A 16,371-nucleotide genomic window follows, 5' to 3' on the forward strand; every position below is an offset into this window, starting at 1 on the left:
ATCGGACCACTGAATAGCATTGAGGATTATGCTGACGGAGTCCCTCAAATACGTAAGAAGTAGCGGATGGGAATGGACAGTGGTCGGTTGTGCTTATTCGAAGTATGTAATGTACACGAATGGCAAACTTTACCAAAGGCAGTCTCCTCTAGGGGGTGATTAGCAATTCTACTTTAAACAAAACCGCGGTCGAAGCGGATCCGGAAGTTCCGCTGGGGAAGCCTCAATACTCTGGAAGATAGAGTGGCCTTTTCTATCTAGGGAGTGCGCGGGAAACCAGGCTGATGTATTTCGGCCTAGGTAGCTTGATCGGGTGGAAAATTGTACATGGGGATTAGAGTAGGATTGAAGGTTAGTGTGGAATTTTTTGTAGCTGGATTTGCTATTTTATTTATGAAGGATTTAGGTTGTTATACAGTGAGATTGGATATATAGAATGGGGCGTTGACAATGGATCTAACGATTCATGGTCATAGAATCTGGAAGATTTATATTTGTTGTTTAGTAGTCTTAAGTAATCTTCGGCTCTATCCTGTTAAGTTGTGTATGGAGATTCGAGGTGAGTCGTTTGTCTATTTACAGCCCTAGGTGACATTTTTGGTGGGAAGAGGAGTGAGGGTTGGGTCCTTACAAAGTAACAAAGGTGAATCCTCAGGAACGATACAACATTGAGAATGGATGCTGTTCATGGGGCCCCTATTGAACATCTAGTATCTACTTGTGCCGAATACATGAAACCATGGGACAAACACTAAAGCGAGTCAAAATGTGAATCTGAGTCGGATCCGCAGTCTGATGGCTTAATTAGAGTGGCACAAAAGGAATTAGCCAATAAGTTGTTTTACGTTGAATAGAAGAAGAAAAACAAATACTGCCGCTCTCAGAGATGGATTTTGTAAAGTCATGTATTTGTGCTTAAATATGTACAAATGTTTTTGGAAGGGTGCCCACTGGAGCGATGCAAGGCAAGATACAAGTGATGCGATAAGCAATTCAACACCATATCACTTACTGCGGGTATACCTTCCTTAAGCAACTAAATGACACACCAGTGCGATCAGAATGCAATGCCAATAATTATTGGTTGGGGTGACACAGCTCCAGGTGACAGAATGGCACGACTCGTTAGTGAATTGTCGGCTAAACAGGACGTCTCTGCTTCTATTTATTTTGCCAGAATAGTTAAATGGAACCCATGTTTATGGAACTATTCTTTGATAAGTAATTCAAGAACTAAATTAACGAGTGTACCATGGAGAAAATAGCAGAAAAACTGAAGCTGAAAATATTAACATTGGTAAAGCCAATTCTCATTTTGATTTCTGTTAATGTGAGGATGAAAGCTGCCTTTATGTTGCATTGTCTATCATATCGCTCCAGTGGGCTCCCTGCCTTAAAATTAGCTGTTATTCTTTACTAAATAAATAACCCCAAACTCTACGTACATGAGCCAGTGTTTTTCAGTTGTACTGGACAATCAAAAGTTTTTTTTTTCTTTTCTGTGAAATGAATCATGAAAATGTCAAAGGGTTTCCAAGAGGTTTTGAAAATATACAGTTCGAGGAGAGATCGCCTACTAAGTAAAACATAAAAAAAAGAAGTTTTATTTTGTAAAAATATTTTTATCACAAATATGTAGTCTTTCATTCCAAAATGATATAAAATGTTTCAGGTACTTCAATCTTAATATTACGTTATAAACTAGTTTACTGTTTCAAAGCTTACATAACCAATAGCTCCATTGTATGATGAAGGTGTTGGCTTTCCATTCAATATTACACTCGCAGGGGAATTTACTTTTACTTTAAGGAACTGGTATACCTGTAAATAAATTCAGTGAGTTGTATAACAAGAAGAAAATGAGAGAAAAGCCTTAAATTTAAAAAAATTTTGTGTGAAAACAAGTTGCAAATTCGAGCATAAACTAAAACAATTTATTCACTTGAGTTTTCAACAATTCTCATTGAAGCTATTTTATTTTCTATTTTTACAAATCCATTTTTAAATAATGGGTCACCCCATATGAACATCAACCTTTTACTTCATCGCTATTGATTTTATTCACAGAATATTATTTTCCTGAACAGAAATTGCAAACATTTGCCAATTTACAAAAATATTTAATGTAGGTCGAGCATTAAAAAGACATGACAATTAATTAAGGCTTTTAGTTGAGATGAAAAAAAGCTAATGGCACGAGCGGGATTCGAACCCATGATCTTCGGCTAGATACGCCGCTGCTCTACCACTTGAGCTTGTGCCATTAGCTTTTTTTCATCTCAACTAAAAGCCTTAATTAATTGTCATGTATTAATTGGTCAAGCGGACCACGAAAGTAGTGAATTATTAAAAAGACAATTGTACCGACGCCACACGATGTCATGCCAGGCCGAGAAGGTAGAATACAATTGAGTAGCCTCTGTGCTAATAGTACAAAAAAAAAAAGGTTTCATGTATGACCTCCTATAGATTTAAGTTTTTTATTAATCCATTAGAGTTCATGGTCCGATTGACCAATTAACTTTTTTCAATTAATTAATTTTTATGTAAGTTATCGGTTGAGATAAAAAAGTCAGTCACGAGTAGGATTTGAACCCACAACCTTCGGCTAAATACGTTGCTGCTCTACCACTTGAGCTATCATGACTTCAATCCACTCGGACACCAACTGCCCATCTCAACCCATCTATTCGAATTGTCCCTCCTTTTTTAAAAATTATTTATTTCTCTTTGAGTTCGTCAACTATTTCAGTTGACAAAAAACAGTGATATTTTTGACCCACCTTATCATCGAAGGTAAAATCAACTACAGTAAGGTGAGGATCCGGTATAGCAACTGCATCACCAATTATAAATCCTTTCCTTTCAGCAAGGTTGTATAACGTAACAACAAGAGAGTCTCCATTACTATCCAAAAAGCCAAATGTGCTGGAATAAATTACAACATAATAGAATCAGAGATTTCGTTTTGTTTTAAATTTAACTCGTATGTCATTCTTATAAAGTCCATTTAAAGCTAAAAGTGTGTTTAAAAAGCAATTACTTTTTAGTATGTTACTAATCAATGCATGAATACATTCAAGTGTAGAAATAGAAAATCTTAACTTACAATGGGAATGTATCATCCACCTGCAAATTCCATGTAACTTTCCCATATATAACACATTTTGGATTTGGACCTGGCTGGAGTGCTCCAATGTTACATGGCTTATACGATCTGTTGTTAGCGTACGGTCCAAGATCAATCCTGCATATGCTCTAAAATTAAAATGAAAAAGTTAGTGTTAAGTTAGTGTAAAAAAAGAGGGAAAATTTGAAATGTTGTAGGTTGAGATGAGGAGGTGGTGTCCGAGTCGACCGAAATCTCGATAGCTCAAGTGGTTAGAGCAGCGGCATATTTAGCCAAAGGTCATGAGTTCGAATCCCACTCGTGACACTAACTTTTTATCTCAACCAAGACCTTAGATAAAAAGTATAAATAATTGAAATAATAATAAACTGATGCACTGGGACACTATACTTTATTATAACATCGAAATAATTTCCTATGCACACCTTTCCACACAGGACCCAAATCACTTTTTTCCATAAAATCCTGGTTGTTTGGAAACGGAACTATTTGAAGAAATTACATTTTGACTGTGAAAGGCCTAAAATCTACTGACTATTTTTGCATGCATAAACTATTTAGAAACTGCAAGGAAAAAAAATTGTTGTCATTGGTTTGGGGCCTGGTGAATTAAAAAGAAAAATTATGACTACATATTTTCTCTTTTTGTAACATGTCACCGATTTAGTGTAACAGGGAAGTGTGCATGGGTACAGTAAAAGTTAGGTTTAGGTTAGGTAAGGATATAGTTAGGGACTATTCAAAATAAGAGATTAGGTTTGTTCCAATACACAATCACAAACTAGTTGCCAACTAAACCGTGATTTATTGACTGTGCATGTCTGAACATCGACTGATCACTGCTTGTTAACTCTGTTGTAATGTTGTTTTCCAATCTCAGACTCCTACAGTCAAATGGTACCTGGTTTGTATGGTTGCTGCTTTCACCCTTGAATGGAACCCAGAGAAGCAATTGTTTGGTGTCTCCCAAAATTCAGACTAGTCCTCGCTATTGTTCAGATATTTACAGGGTATTTTAGACCCTATGTATATGGTGAGTAATAAGGAAATGATTAGAAGGGCCACGGGTTGCAGTTGACAAAAGTAATCCTGTGTTCCAGCGGAACCAAACATAGATTCAAATGGGCTCAAATCCAAAAATGTCAGCATGTTCGAGTCAAAGAGGCCTAAATTCCTGGCTTTCATATTTCAAGTCATATTTAAAGAATATTCAAAATTAGAATTTTTTTTAATTTTTTTGATGAGGGTTCGCAACAGCAGAGGTCATATAAACCCTCAGGGTGCCAGTGTTTTTGAAAAAAAGCCCATTTGTAAGTATGTCAAGTTCGAACGCAGGGCCGCTGGATTCAAACCCGGGACCTTTACCTTACAGTGAATGCCGTGTCAACGCCCAAACCGTTGCGGCCACCGACGCCCCCAATTTTTTAAAAAACTTATTATTTCACTTTTTTATGTTTTGAAGTAATTGGCGCCTTATTTTCCAAAACTTCTGACTGCATTTTTTTTGCCTTTCCTGAAATAGTCAGGTTGTGGATAGAAATATGGTGCTAATTTCAAACAAAAACATAGTCACAAAAAGTGTCACTCCATTTTCTAATTATATGATTTTTTGTCTGACTGAAATTTTTATGCTCTATTTCCTTTCAAGAATATGTATCAGACCAAAAAAGTCTAAATTTTTTCGGGCTGGCTAGCTACCAGGGCTTGTCAAGCACTTCGTTTACTTAGCCTAACCTTAATTTGGCGGGTTTCAGTGTACTTGATATTCTGCTGACGACCCACCCTCAATGTCTATGTTAAAAAGAAATTATTCAATTAGTCGGGAGATGTCTCTGACATTCATCCTGTGTATTTTAATATTGTTAGAGCAAATTAATTTGGTCATATTTGAGGAATTTTATTTCATAATTCGAGCTCTAGTTAAATAAAATTGCTAATGTGGTGAGAGTGAGAACAAGGGGTCTGCACATGGACTGTTTTGATGGTCAATAACGTGATAAACTTGGTCTGAAACCGTGTTGGAACAACCAACTCAACTTCGCATGAGCCAATGATATGGATTAAGAAAACCTGTTATATAAAAAATTATTGCTATTGTTATCTTTTTCAGTTATAGATTCAGAGAAATCATTTAAAACTACAATTTCTATAACATAGCGTTTATACCTTTCTCAAAACTGTAACTTTCTTTGGCTTTAGTTTTCCATGCGTAGCACTAAAGTGATTAATATCATCGAGATATTTCATTAGGGAATTTCTACCATCTACAGCTAACTGCCAGGTAGGAGCAAGTTCTAACGCCTTCGAGACGGCCTCTAAGGCTTCACAATATTCTTCGACAAATTTTAATGCCTGAAATGTCAAAACAAATTACAAATTACAAATATACTAATTACAAATAAAATTATTAAAATTGAAATACAACTCACAACATATTTATTGTGATATAGATCACAATTTCCTTTTCCTTCTTGGGTTTTTTCCTAAAAATAATTTGTATGTTTACAATAAATAAAGAACTTGCATAATCATTGATAATGCATAATAATGATCAAACACATTTCACATACCGCCTGCTTGTATGCAGAGATTGCTTTGTATGCATAAGAAGGATCTGGCTTGATACTGAAATAAGCTGATATATACGCATTTCCCAGTACTCCCCATGATGTTCCATCTTTCAGATTTAGGCTAACAGCCTCCTTAGCCAGGGCGATACCTTTTTCAGCACTTTCTTTTCGTTTTTTACAATCACCCTCCGAACGTTTGCGAGAAAGAATAGAGAGGTTCCGTAAAGACACAACATTCCTTTTCTAAAACCGTTAATAAATTTATATATATTATTTAGATATATGACTGTTGGTTATTTTTCTGACTGTTTCGAATCCATTTATAATTAGGTATTTCTATCAAAATATCATACTTAACAAAATAGAAATAAAATTGACAGATGGGTCTGAAGGATGACTAAAGGCAGACAAGGCGGCTAAAGAAGGGACATTTCAACCTTTGGATTTTAACAAATGCAATTTGCCCAGCCTTCTGTCGATAAAAATGCACTAAAGCACAATCAAAAGAAAATGGCAGGGATTATGGGCTTGATCGGCAGAGAAGCTCTCATATTTCAAGAGCACTGGTGATAGGCGGCCCTCAGAGGATCTGACTCGTCGAAGAAGGGTCATTGTCACTCAATTAAGGGCATGCGAGGTTGACATATGGACAATTTTGGGCTAAAGACCACATCATGGTCCTTGGCTCCATGTATTGAGGGTGTAGGGATGCCACCTGATATGAGAATTGTGCTTGAGCATGGTAGCAAATATTTGGGTCCTGTTCTTTTTTCTAGAGGAAACAAGACGGTATAGTAGTATATAGTACTTATAGCTATCGCGTTGTGTATATTGGGACTGAATGTATTTATTTGTGTGAGTGTGTAGTGTTAGAGGGCCGATGATGAAATATTGAGTACCACATCAATCTTTATATTAGTTATATAATATGTGTATATGAGGATTGAATACTTTACCACTCTAACTGAGTGAATGACTTAAATAGAAAAGAATGAATTAATTATTCAGAGATCGTGAGATGCAGTTTGGTGTGACGTAGGTTTTAGAAAAACATTTTCTTTATCGTGTCAATGTTTCGATCTTTATTGAGATCATCTTCAGGGCCTGGGATTTATAAACATTGTTTGAGTTTTACAAATATGTGTAGGAAGTGGAAAAAATTTATGAATTTATACAATGCTAGAAAATTTTAGATTTAAAATAAATTGAATTTATACAATGCTAGAAATTTTTTTAAATTCAATCAAAGTATTTGTACTCATTCTGTTTGTTTTCCTTGTAGATGTCATTCTTGTGAGTCGTGTTGAGAGTGTCGGTGAGATTTTGCTGTTTTATGTATGTACACGTTGGATTTTGAATGGGTGGGGAAGGAAGTCGGGATAGAAAGACATTTTTATATGAGGCGAAAGGAGCCGACAATGGGGAAAAACGTGGGTAATGGTTCGGCCTGATTATCCTTTCAGGATTATGTAGATGGGGATAATTAGGGAAAGGAAAACCAAATTGTTGAAGAATTAGACTATGTAGAAATGTTTGATGTGTAGAATGGGATGATTGTTTTATATATGTTTTTATTTATATGTTTTGTGAGATGTGATGATTATATATGTATGTTATCGATATTGAAATGGATATATTGGCATAGCTGCGACTGAGTTTACATGTGTCTGTTCTATAATGTAAACCATTTCTAAAAAATTACGTTTATGTTTGTTTTGTTCTGTGTGTCATATTTTTGGATTGATGAAGTCGAAATTGTGTTTGTGTTCAAAATGGTGGGTAGCCAGTGCTGTAGGATTTTGTTTGGGTTTTTTTGCAATCATAGATATTACTACTTACTAGTATACTTTACTCTCTTATCCAGATATTCGGATGTAATACCGATGTAAGCCGGACAATTTAAACAATTGATTTTGTAAATTACGTCAGATTTATTTGTTACTGGTGTGGGATCTTTAATTTTGGAAAAAAGTGTGTGAATTGTTTTATAGTTTTTGAAAACTATTTTAAAACTATCGGAAGAGAGAAATGGGTTTAATTTATGTGATAGGCATGGAAATGTATGTTCGTCTGTCTGTATTTGATAAATTTGATGTAGTATTGTTAGTAATAGTTGATGGTGTTAGTGGTGAGTTGTAGTTGTTGATTTTTCTGTTGATTATGTGTTTAGTGTAGTGATTGTTATGGAGGATGATTGTATATCTTTATGTTCTTGTGGTGAAATGATTCATGGCTTAGGGTAATAATTTTGTGAAGTAGCCCTTTGGCCATTTTTATTATTGTATGAAGAGGATGGTGAGATATAAAGTTGAGGTAGCGATCTGTATTTCTTGGTTTTTGATACCTGATCTGTGATTAATGTGCCATCTTGTTGTTTTATTACGATTGTATCTAAAAATGGTATTGTTTTGTGGTTTTCAATTTCATGTGTAAATTGTAGGCGTGGGTGAAAGCTTTTAAATATATCTAATGTAGTTTGAATTTGATCTGCGGGAACTGCGGTCAATATATCATCTATGTATTTAGTGAGGACGGGTAATGTGAAAGGAAGTTGTGGTATAACTGTGTTTAATAGATGTGTCATAATTATGTCTGCAAGTATTGGGCCTAGGTTGCTACCCATGGCTATGTCAAATAGTTAGAATGAATTAAAGAGAGTTGGATTAGTCTGATTGTTTAGCTGGCCAAGGTATAACCACAGAGGTGATTCTCTCGAGGCCTGCCGGAAATTTATTGTAAATTACACAAAAGCTGGTATTGCCGGTGAGCTGTGAGAAGTAATAGGCTCAGCTCTGTATATATGTACATGCATGTGCAGGTTTGACCTTATGTAGATCAGTAATCAATAAAAAATAGATAAAATACAGAAAAATGGAGGTATTAATGAAAACATTTGCAGCTAATTTTACTAAATTGCCCCTATAAAAATATCTGTCACCTGTTCTAAGGCATTTTCAAAACATTTCTCCGCTAATACTTGCTCCGAATTGTTACAGTAGGCCTCGCCGAGAAGATTCCATGTGGATATTCTCTTTGGGTCCAATTTTACAGCTTTAGACAGAGCGTCGATAGATTTCGTGACAAAGTTGGGGCTCAAATTGAAAATTTGCCCAACTAGAAGCCAATATTCAACTTTCGATTCGACAAAACAGCGTTCTGAAATACAAAAATAGTTAGTAGAAAAAAAAAAAAAAGACGATAAACGCTACGCATTAATCTAACCTTTGTAAGCCAGAAAAAATCTTTCAGCATTCAAGATTCTTCCAGTCATTAAGGTGTTAACCATTTCAGGCGAATGTTTCTTATTTACAAGGTCCTCTTTGTATTTACACAAATATTCATATTGCAGCTAAAACAAAATAATAAAAACAAATAAAAAATTAACTTTTTACGTAAACAATCATGAATCAATAAATATTTGTAAAATAAAGCAGAATATTTTAATTTAAACAGACAATTTTGCAATTTACATCACATTGGATGCTAAATGTGACAAGTAGAAATGCCTTCAAACATTAAAGATAACATTTTAAAGCAATTCTGTATGTACAGTTTTTTAAAATAAATAAACTCAATTCTATTCAAAATTAACAAATAATTTTGGGAGACTGTATGAGAAAAGAAATTTTCTAGACATGCCCATCATTAAATCATGACCATATACAAGTGATTTTAATTATTGAAATAACTTGAAAGTAAACGTAATTAGGTAACTCTGACGTCAGGACATAAAGGGGGTTGAAGACAACAACCTGACAAACCGGCAATTAGCTCGCACACCTCTGGGACCAGAATCACAAATCAATGCATGATAAAAGCAGATTAGTTTAGATTAGAAATCAGCCTCTTTACCACTCATCACGATCAGTATTGGTCTATAGTCCTCTTTATTATTAATTATAACTCCTCACTATTTTATCAGATTACAAAGCTTTTTCAAGGATGTGCATCTTTCAGGCCCGGGCTTTTCCTCATTCAAAAGTAGAGATCTCAGCCTATACAGGGTGAATTGCTACTCGTGCTACAAACTTCTCCAGTAGATTCTTCACCCTAAAATGAACAAAAAAGTTCATATTGTCCATGGTCCGATTCTCAACCATTTCAGAGTAATTTCGCTTTTTATCGATTTTGAAAGATATCACGTCCTGGCGTCGGAAAATCGTGATATCTTTTAATCTAAACATTTCTCTGAAAATCTAATAGCACCGTTGAAATTCCCGTTAATTTTTCAATAAGAAGATGACGGTGGCAAAATGTTTGGGCTAATTTTTTGTGTTTTATTTCAGCCAGAACTACAAAAAGAGTGGAAAATTGTGTAAATCGGAAAGTGTATAAAGTAATCCAGAGTTTCTAATTTTAGTCTCAGAAGGCAGCAAATTTGAGGAAAACTACCTGATTTAATAACGCTTCCAACGCACTCGTCATTTTCTTATTTAGTGGTTGTGAGACCAAGATGTTGATGACAAAAAGAGAAAAAATGGTGGTTCAAGGATTGCTAATGTTTGAGAGTGACTTGCTACTCGTGCTACAAACTTCACCAGTAGATTCTTGACCCTAAAATGAACAAAAAAGTTCATATTGACCATGGTCCGATTCTCAACCATTTCAGAGTAATTTCGCTTTTTATCGATTTTGAAAGATATCACGTCCTGGCGTCGGAAAATCGTGATATCTTTTAATCTAAACATTTCTCTTAAAATCTATAAGCACCGTTGAAATCCCCGTTAATTTTTCAATAAGAAGATGAAGGTGGCAAAACGTTTGGGTCTTTCTTCCTTGACCTTCTAGCTGTTTGTAAACTTCTTAAGCATTACATACTAAATGGGCATTAAATTAAATTAAAAAATTTCAATGGAATTATGATTTTGATTCTCTCTAAAAATTAACGGGGATTTCAACGGTGCTTATAGATTTTAAGAGAAATGTTTAGATTAAAAGATATCACGATTTTCCGACGCCAGGACGTGATATCTTTCAAAATCGATAAAAAGCGAAATTACTCTGAAATGGTTGAGAATCGGACCATGGACAATATGAACTTTTTTGTTCATTTTAGGGTGAAGAATCTACTGGAGAAGTTTGTAGCACGAGTAGCAATTCACCCTGTATAACCCTTCGCACCAACAGAAGATAAGTTCTGCTTCTTTTTCTCCCTGGCAACAAGATTTTTCTACCACTACGAGTCTGAAAATCTTATGTCTCGAGTCAGCAGTTTAAATATTATTCTAGACTATTCTAGATTTATTAGTTCTGCTGTTAGTTTCTGCAATGGTTCTTTGGTGAAGAGTAATTCACATTGTTCTGGGCTACATTCTACATTGAATGGAGAACTTATTTTTAATTCATTGTCCACTGGGTTCACGTTTTTGGCAGTTTAGTAAGCCACAAAAGGGTTCAGCGCAAATAGCTGTATTAATCAAACTTGGCCAAGTTATCAACCTCTTCATTGCCTCTCTGCCCTGTGAGTCATTGTACCCAGACAAGGGAATTTTGTTGTTTTTCCCAATGTCTGACAGGGCCGTAATACAATTTCAAATGAATGGACTTTACCAGCAATGCAGTAAACCCTACGACTCAGTTGGGCCGACTGATGGATGGACTTGGGACTCACTAATAAATGTTATGTAATTTAAATCTGGTAGTTACATACTAACATACTATTTAGAAAATCAGAACTGAACTCTCAGCAGGCTACTGCCTAAAATAAAAATAATAATAGACTTTTAGGGGGCGTCGGTGGTCGCAAGGTTTAGTCGTTGACACGGCGCTCATCACTGTAAGGTAAAGGTCCCGGGTTCGNAAAAAAAAAAAAAAAAAAAAAAAAAAAAAAAAAAAAAAAAAAAAATTAGACTTTTAAACTGGCCTATTTAACTACCACCTTTGCAATAAAATAAATAAAGAAAAAAAAAGGAAACTGAAAAGAAACTTGCCGACTCTATCATGAAGAAGCAGACATCGGAATCCTTTGGACCTGCAAAGCTTTGGACAAGAAATGTACAGCTCTTCAGATAGGCGAATATGATGACTAAAGAAATGAATGAAGAGGTATTGCAGAAAACACTAAACTTCTTTAAGGGTTGTGCAGGTTTTGAGGCTTGGCAATAAACAAGAGTCATTTCTACAATAGATCGCCCTAAATGAAGAAAAATGTACTCAGGTTCACATCGAAAAAAAAAAAAAGTCTTGCTCTCCACTGTACATCAATCCACAAAGAGATACAGATTTTCATTAAAATCAAATATTCAGGACTATACTGAGACAGCCGATGTAGGATCCCAGACAGGACATAAGACACTACATCTTAACAGAAAACGAACAACTAAGAAGACTTCTTGGACCAAAATCTAAAAACTAAATTAACCTTATACAAGACTTTACTGCAACCACTTTGTACATATCGAGTGAAACTGTGGGTTTCCCACCAAACCATCCAACATCCTGAGCATCCAGTCCTCCCAATCAAAAGTCCTCAGACAAATTGTCAAATCTCCTTATATTGCTAACCTCACTATTCACAACGACCTGAACATTGCTTTAGTTAACTAACTGATCCTGATTCTAAAAATTTCACACTAACCACTTGTTCAATCCTAACCCCACTGCTTGAACCCTCTCCTCGAATTCCCTTCCCAAGAACCCACCTCTAGACCTTGTTCTCATACTGAATTCCAGCATAGGCTGGCTTCTCATGAGTCCTCCGGGTGTTGTGCTGGCCTTAGTGTTAGTGCTGAACCATGTGAAAAAACATATTTTTTATTCAGTGACTCATGAAGGGTACAAAACTATCATTCACATTCGCTATCATGAATTACATCATTAAGTAAAGAGTAGACAGAAACAGTTATGATGGAGTGAGTGTATCAGTTCAATAGATCAAAACGATAGTTTACTCAAAAACTGTTTTTTTTTTTTTTGCTGATCAATTTTGAACATGTGAAAAGCACAGATTACAACTAAATTGGCCATAATATGTCATGTTATAAATATTATCATTATGCTGTACACATAGATGTAATATGCAAAGCAATTCCTGTCTTAGGGAAAGGATACTAGGAAGCGGGGTTTGTATTCCCCAGGCACTGCAACCTTCTGGCTTATTGTACCTTAATTCCTGTCTTATAGAAGAGCTTAACGTCCAACTACCCATTGGGTGTTGCAGAAGTGGGGGGGCCAAACCATTTTAAAATACTTCTTCTACATTCTCAATTAAAAAGCCACAGGCAGTGCCGGGATTCGAACCGAAAAAAGCAAACATAAATATTAGTTGGATGCCTTAACTGCTCGTCCACCATGGTCCCCACACCACTCAATTTATTTAGTTTAAAATTACATTCATTCCCTTTCTATATTATTTGCAGGTAATTACGAGCTATAGTAGTCAAAATAAACAATAAATAATGCTTTGTTTACTTCCTTTATTTAAATTTGTACTGATTAATCCCATTTGTACAAAAACGTAGCATTGTTTCCTTCCATTCTGCTATGCCTAAAGATCACTTTTGGTTAATTTTTTACTTTGTTGATAGCATTTGATGTTATTCTTATTTTTAAATATTTTTCACGTCTCCGGTCAGGAATTTGAGTGAGTATTATAATGTCAGGGACATAACATTATTAGAAAAACGATAGGCATGAAGACACCAGGAGACTGAGTGTAAATCACTCTACGGGTTACAAAGGTTCTTAGTGCTTCAGAGAAACAGGATTTCACACTAGACGACCAGGACAGGGTTGACCTAGGTCTATGGATGAGAGATACGATAGATTCATTCATCAGGCCCTACGACACTGCAGCATTATGGGAAATGAGATAAGACAAGTCCAAAATGTTTCAATTTTCTCCAGGACGGTAAGAAAAAGGCTCAATGAAAATAACCACAAGGCCCAGCAGCTGGCTCGTGAATCTCTTCTTACCTCAGCTCAGAAAATGACCAGCCTCTTTCTTACAGGAACATGTGAATTGGACATTGGAAAATTGGGGAGGAGTCCTCTTTACAGATGAGGTGAGGGTTGGCCTAAAATCTTCAGATGGGCATAATTTCATATGGAGTCGCTCAGGAGAAAGGTACACCACACACTGAATGGTTCCTCAGGTGGCATTCCACGGTGGGTGATTGATGTTCTGGGGTGTATTTCCTTGGATGACCACACCAAATTGGTTGTTGGGTGAGGGCAAGGATCTTTAACTTCACAGACAAAATTGAAGAACGTGTGCCATTTGCCCCCTACATCGGTGAGAGATTCTTGCTAACGCAGGATAATGCCAAGCCCCATAGAGCACGATTGTGGATGGAATTGAGTGCTTGGTGTGGCCAGCTCGAAGTCCAGATTTTAACACAATTGAACACACAACGGAAGTGATGAGACATGTCCCACAGCTGGTATGGAGAAAATATTGGGATTAACCCTCTTGCAAATAAAGGGGCTGCTGTACTGCTGATAGAACCTGAGCCCTTCTGTTGCATAGGGATTCACACTATCAATGAGTATCTTACACAAAACGACAAAATGAAAATGAGGAAACAGTGAAACTCACTTATTGTACACTAATTACCCAAGAACCTTTTAGCAAGTTTTACGAGGAAAGAAATAACAGAATGCATCAAAGGAAGAAGGGAAAAATGTAGAATCTTAACAAGATTTTTAACTGCAGACTGAATGGGTATCTGACGAAGACTGATATAACACAATACGGCACGTACAGATTTGGCAAAGAGGCAGAGGAGACACCAACACACCTACTAACAAACTGTGGTGCCACATTTTGTGTAAGTGATTTGGGATGTAAAACAACCGCATAAGAAATTCAACCTCTGAAACCAGGTCTAGTAATCAAGTTACTTGATGAACTAGGGCTCACCGGTGTGCTATAAGCACAAAACGGGGAATACAATAGCTCTTGAAGGATGCAGTATATAACGCACCCTGAATGATACATCTATATCTTTTGTTGGTTTTACTTATTTTATCTGAAGTCATCTCGAATTTATAAATATTTTATGGATACAGAGCAAAAACTTCCAAGATGGGCAGTACAAACTTGATTGTAAATTCAGAAATCGTGATATGTGGTGTGATGTAGATTTCAGAAAAGCATTTTCTTTATCATGCCAACGTTTCAATCTTTATTGACACCATCTTTAGGGCCTACGCGTTCACAGAAAACAAACACTCTCAGTGAGTAGAAATACTTTGATTTGACTTGAGTTAATATTTTATGGATTTAGAGCGGAAACTTTCAATATGGACAGTGGAAACTTGGTTGTAAAGGTAATTTATTACCTTCAAAATATATTTTATTCTTTCCCTCTTTAAACAGATCCTTAATTTTAAAAAACATTAGGTGTGTTATTCGAGAAGGTTGATTTGAGTTTATTCTCATCTGGTTTTTAGTTAAAATAAAACTTTTAGTATACTGTAAGGTATAATAAGTTAAAAGTTAATATTTTATGGATTTAGAGGGAAACTTTCAATATGGACAGTGGAAATTTAGTTGTAAAGGTAATTTGTTACCTTCAAAATATATTGTATTCTTTCCATCTTTAAACACATCCTTAATTTTAAACAAAAATTGGTGTGTTATTTGAGAAGGTTGATTTGTTTATTGCCATCTGGTGTTTAGTTAAATTAAAACTTTTAGTACACTGTAAGGTACAATAAGTTAAATGTTAATATTTTATGGATTTAGAGCGGAAACTTTCAATATGGACAGTGGAAACTTGTTCGTAAAGGTAATTTACAGTATAGCTGACATCATACTTATGGAACTTATATAAACAAGGATTGGAAGTGTTTTATTTTATGGATAACTAAATCTGGTTTTTTGAAAATGCATGGCCAGTATAATAGTGAAAATTGGTCAGATCTCTGGAATGACCAGGTGTTTGGATTGAAGGTCTAGAAAAGGGGACAACATGATTAGCACTTAATAATCCAGTGCTATTGTCAGAGCGGATTGACGCTTGTGTAAAAGACGAATTCAAACTTTTCTGAAACCACGAGATCTCGGATCGAATAAAATCTCGGGTTGGTTGTCCGGTTCTAAAGTGTTTTCGTATAAAATTCCAAGCGTGTAAAATTCAAAAATACGTTGGAAAACTCATTTTTCCAGCCTGAGGTGAAAAATTGAACGCGTTTATCCGAAAATCGGCTAGATTCCGAGTGTCGTCCTTAACACAGCCATACCTTGACGAGGTTGATAGCCGAGGTCTGGGACATTTCCGCGTTGTACGGCTCTTCCTCAAATGCGTCCATCATCGACGATGTGATTATCCCCGATTTAAAAGTACTGAAACTGCTCTTCTAAACCGATGACAAAATAGGTGTTCCAGGATGAAATCATCATGAATTTCGTGTGGGCAATCGGCAGTGTTGACCAAATGAGCGGTGTCCGATTGATGATGACGACCATTTGCCCGGCCTCTTCGTTCTATTCCCTTTTATCAACTGAAGTGAGCTCCTCGCGTCAAACATATTGACGAAATGCACTACACCAATTTTGAAATATAAATTCAATTAATATTTACAAATAATGTCCCATATGCATTTCTTGCAGGTGGCGGGATTTTCAAATATTCAGACTTATATAAAGCTTTTGACCAATTAAACCATGAATGCTTGCTAAATTACTCTTTTGGATTCACAGGAGGATGGATTCAGGATAAAAATTCC

The 16,371-nt window shown here is 35.8% G+C and overlaps 1 protein-coding gene across 1 annotated transcript; it reads right to left on the minus strand.

The window, feature by feature from the left end:
- Positions 1-1,609: 1,609 nt before the first annotated feature.
- LOC106669994 (tetratricopeptide repeat protein 5-like) lies at positions 1,610-16,126 on the minus strand. The gene is made up of 9 exons (XM_014399948.2): positions 15,886-16,126; positions 8,923-9,049; positions 8,639-8,856; positions 5,701-5,943; positions 5,560-5,613; positions 5,297-5,482; positions 3,110-3,258; positions 2,784-2,928; positions 1,610-1,821 (listed from the first exon to the last, which is right to left on the minus strand). The coding sequence occupies exons 1-9, from the start codon at positions 15,955-15,957 to the stop codon at positions 1,702-1,704; spliced, it is 1,314 nt and encodes a 437-aa protein (XP_014255434.1). The 5' UTR covers positions 15,958-16,126; the 3' UTR covers positions 1,610-1,701.
- Between the last annotated feature and the right edge of the window lie 245 nt (positions 16,127-16,371).

The sequence above is a fragment of the Cimex lectularius genome, unplaced genomic scaffold (assembly GCF_000648675.2).
Source record: "Cimex lectularius strain Harlan isolate CLEC.00 unplaced genomic scaffold, Clec_2.1 scaffold28, whole genome shotgun sequence".
Classification (NCBI taxonomy): Eukaryota; Metazoa; Arthropoda; class Insecta; order Hemiptera; family Cimicidae; genus Cimex; species Cimex lectularius.

Coding starts and splice junctions, on each gene's coding strand:
- LOC106669994 (XM_014399948.2), bottom strand. CDS start 15,957: ATGATGGACGCATTTGAGGAAGAGCCGTACAACGCGGAAATGTCCCAG. Junction 5,483..5,559: donor TATATCACAATAAATATGTT/GTGAGTTGTATT, acceptor TTGACATTTCAG/GCATTAAAATTTGTCGAAGA. Junction 1,822..2,783: donor ATTTTACCTTCGATGATAAG/GTGGGTCAAAAA, acceptor ATTTATTTACAG/GTATACCAGTTCCTTAAAGT.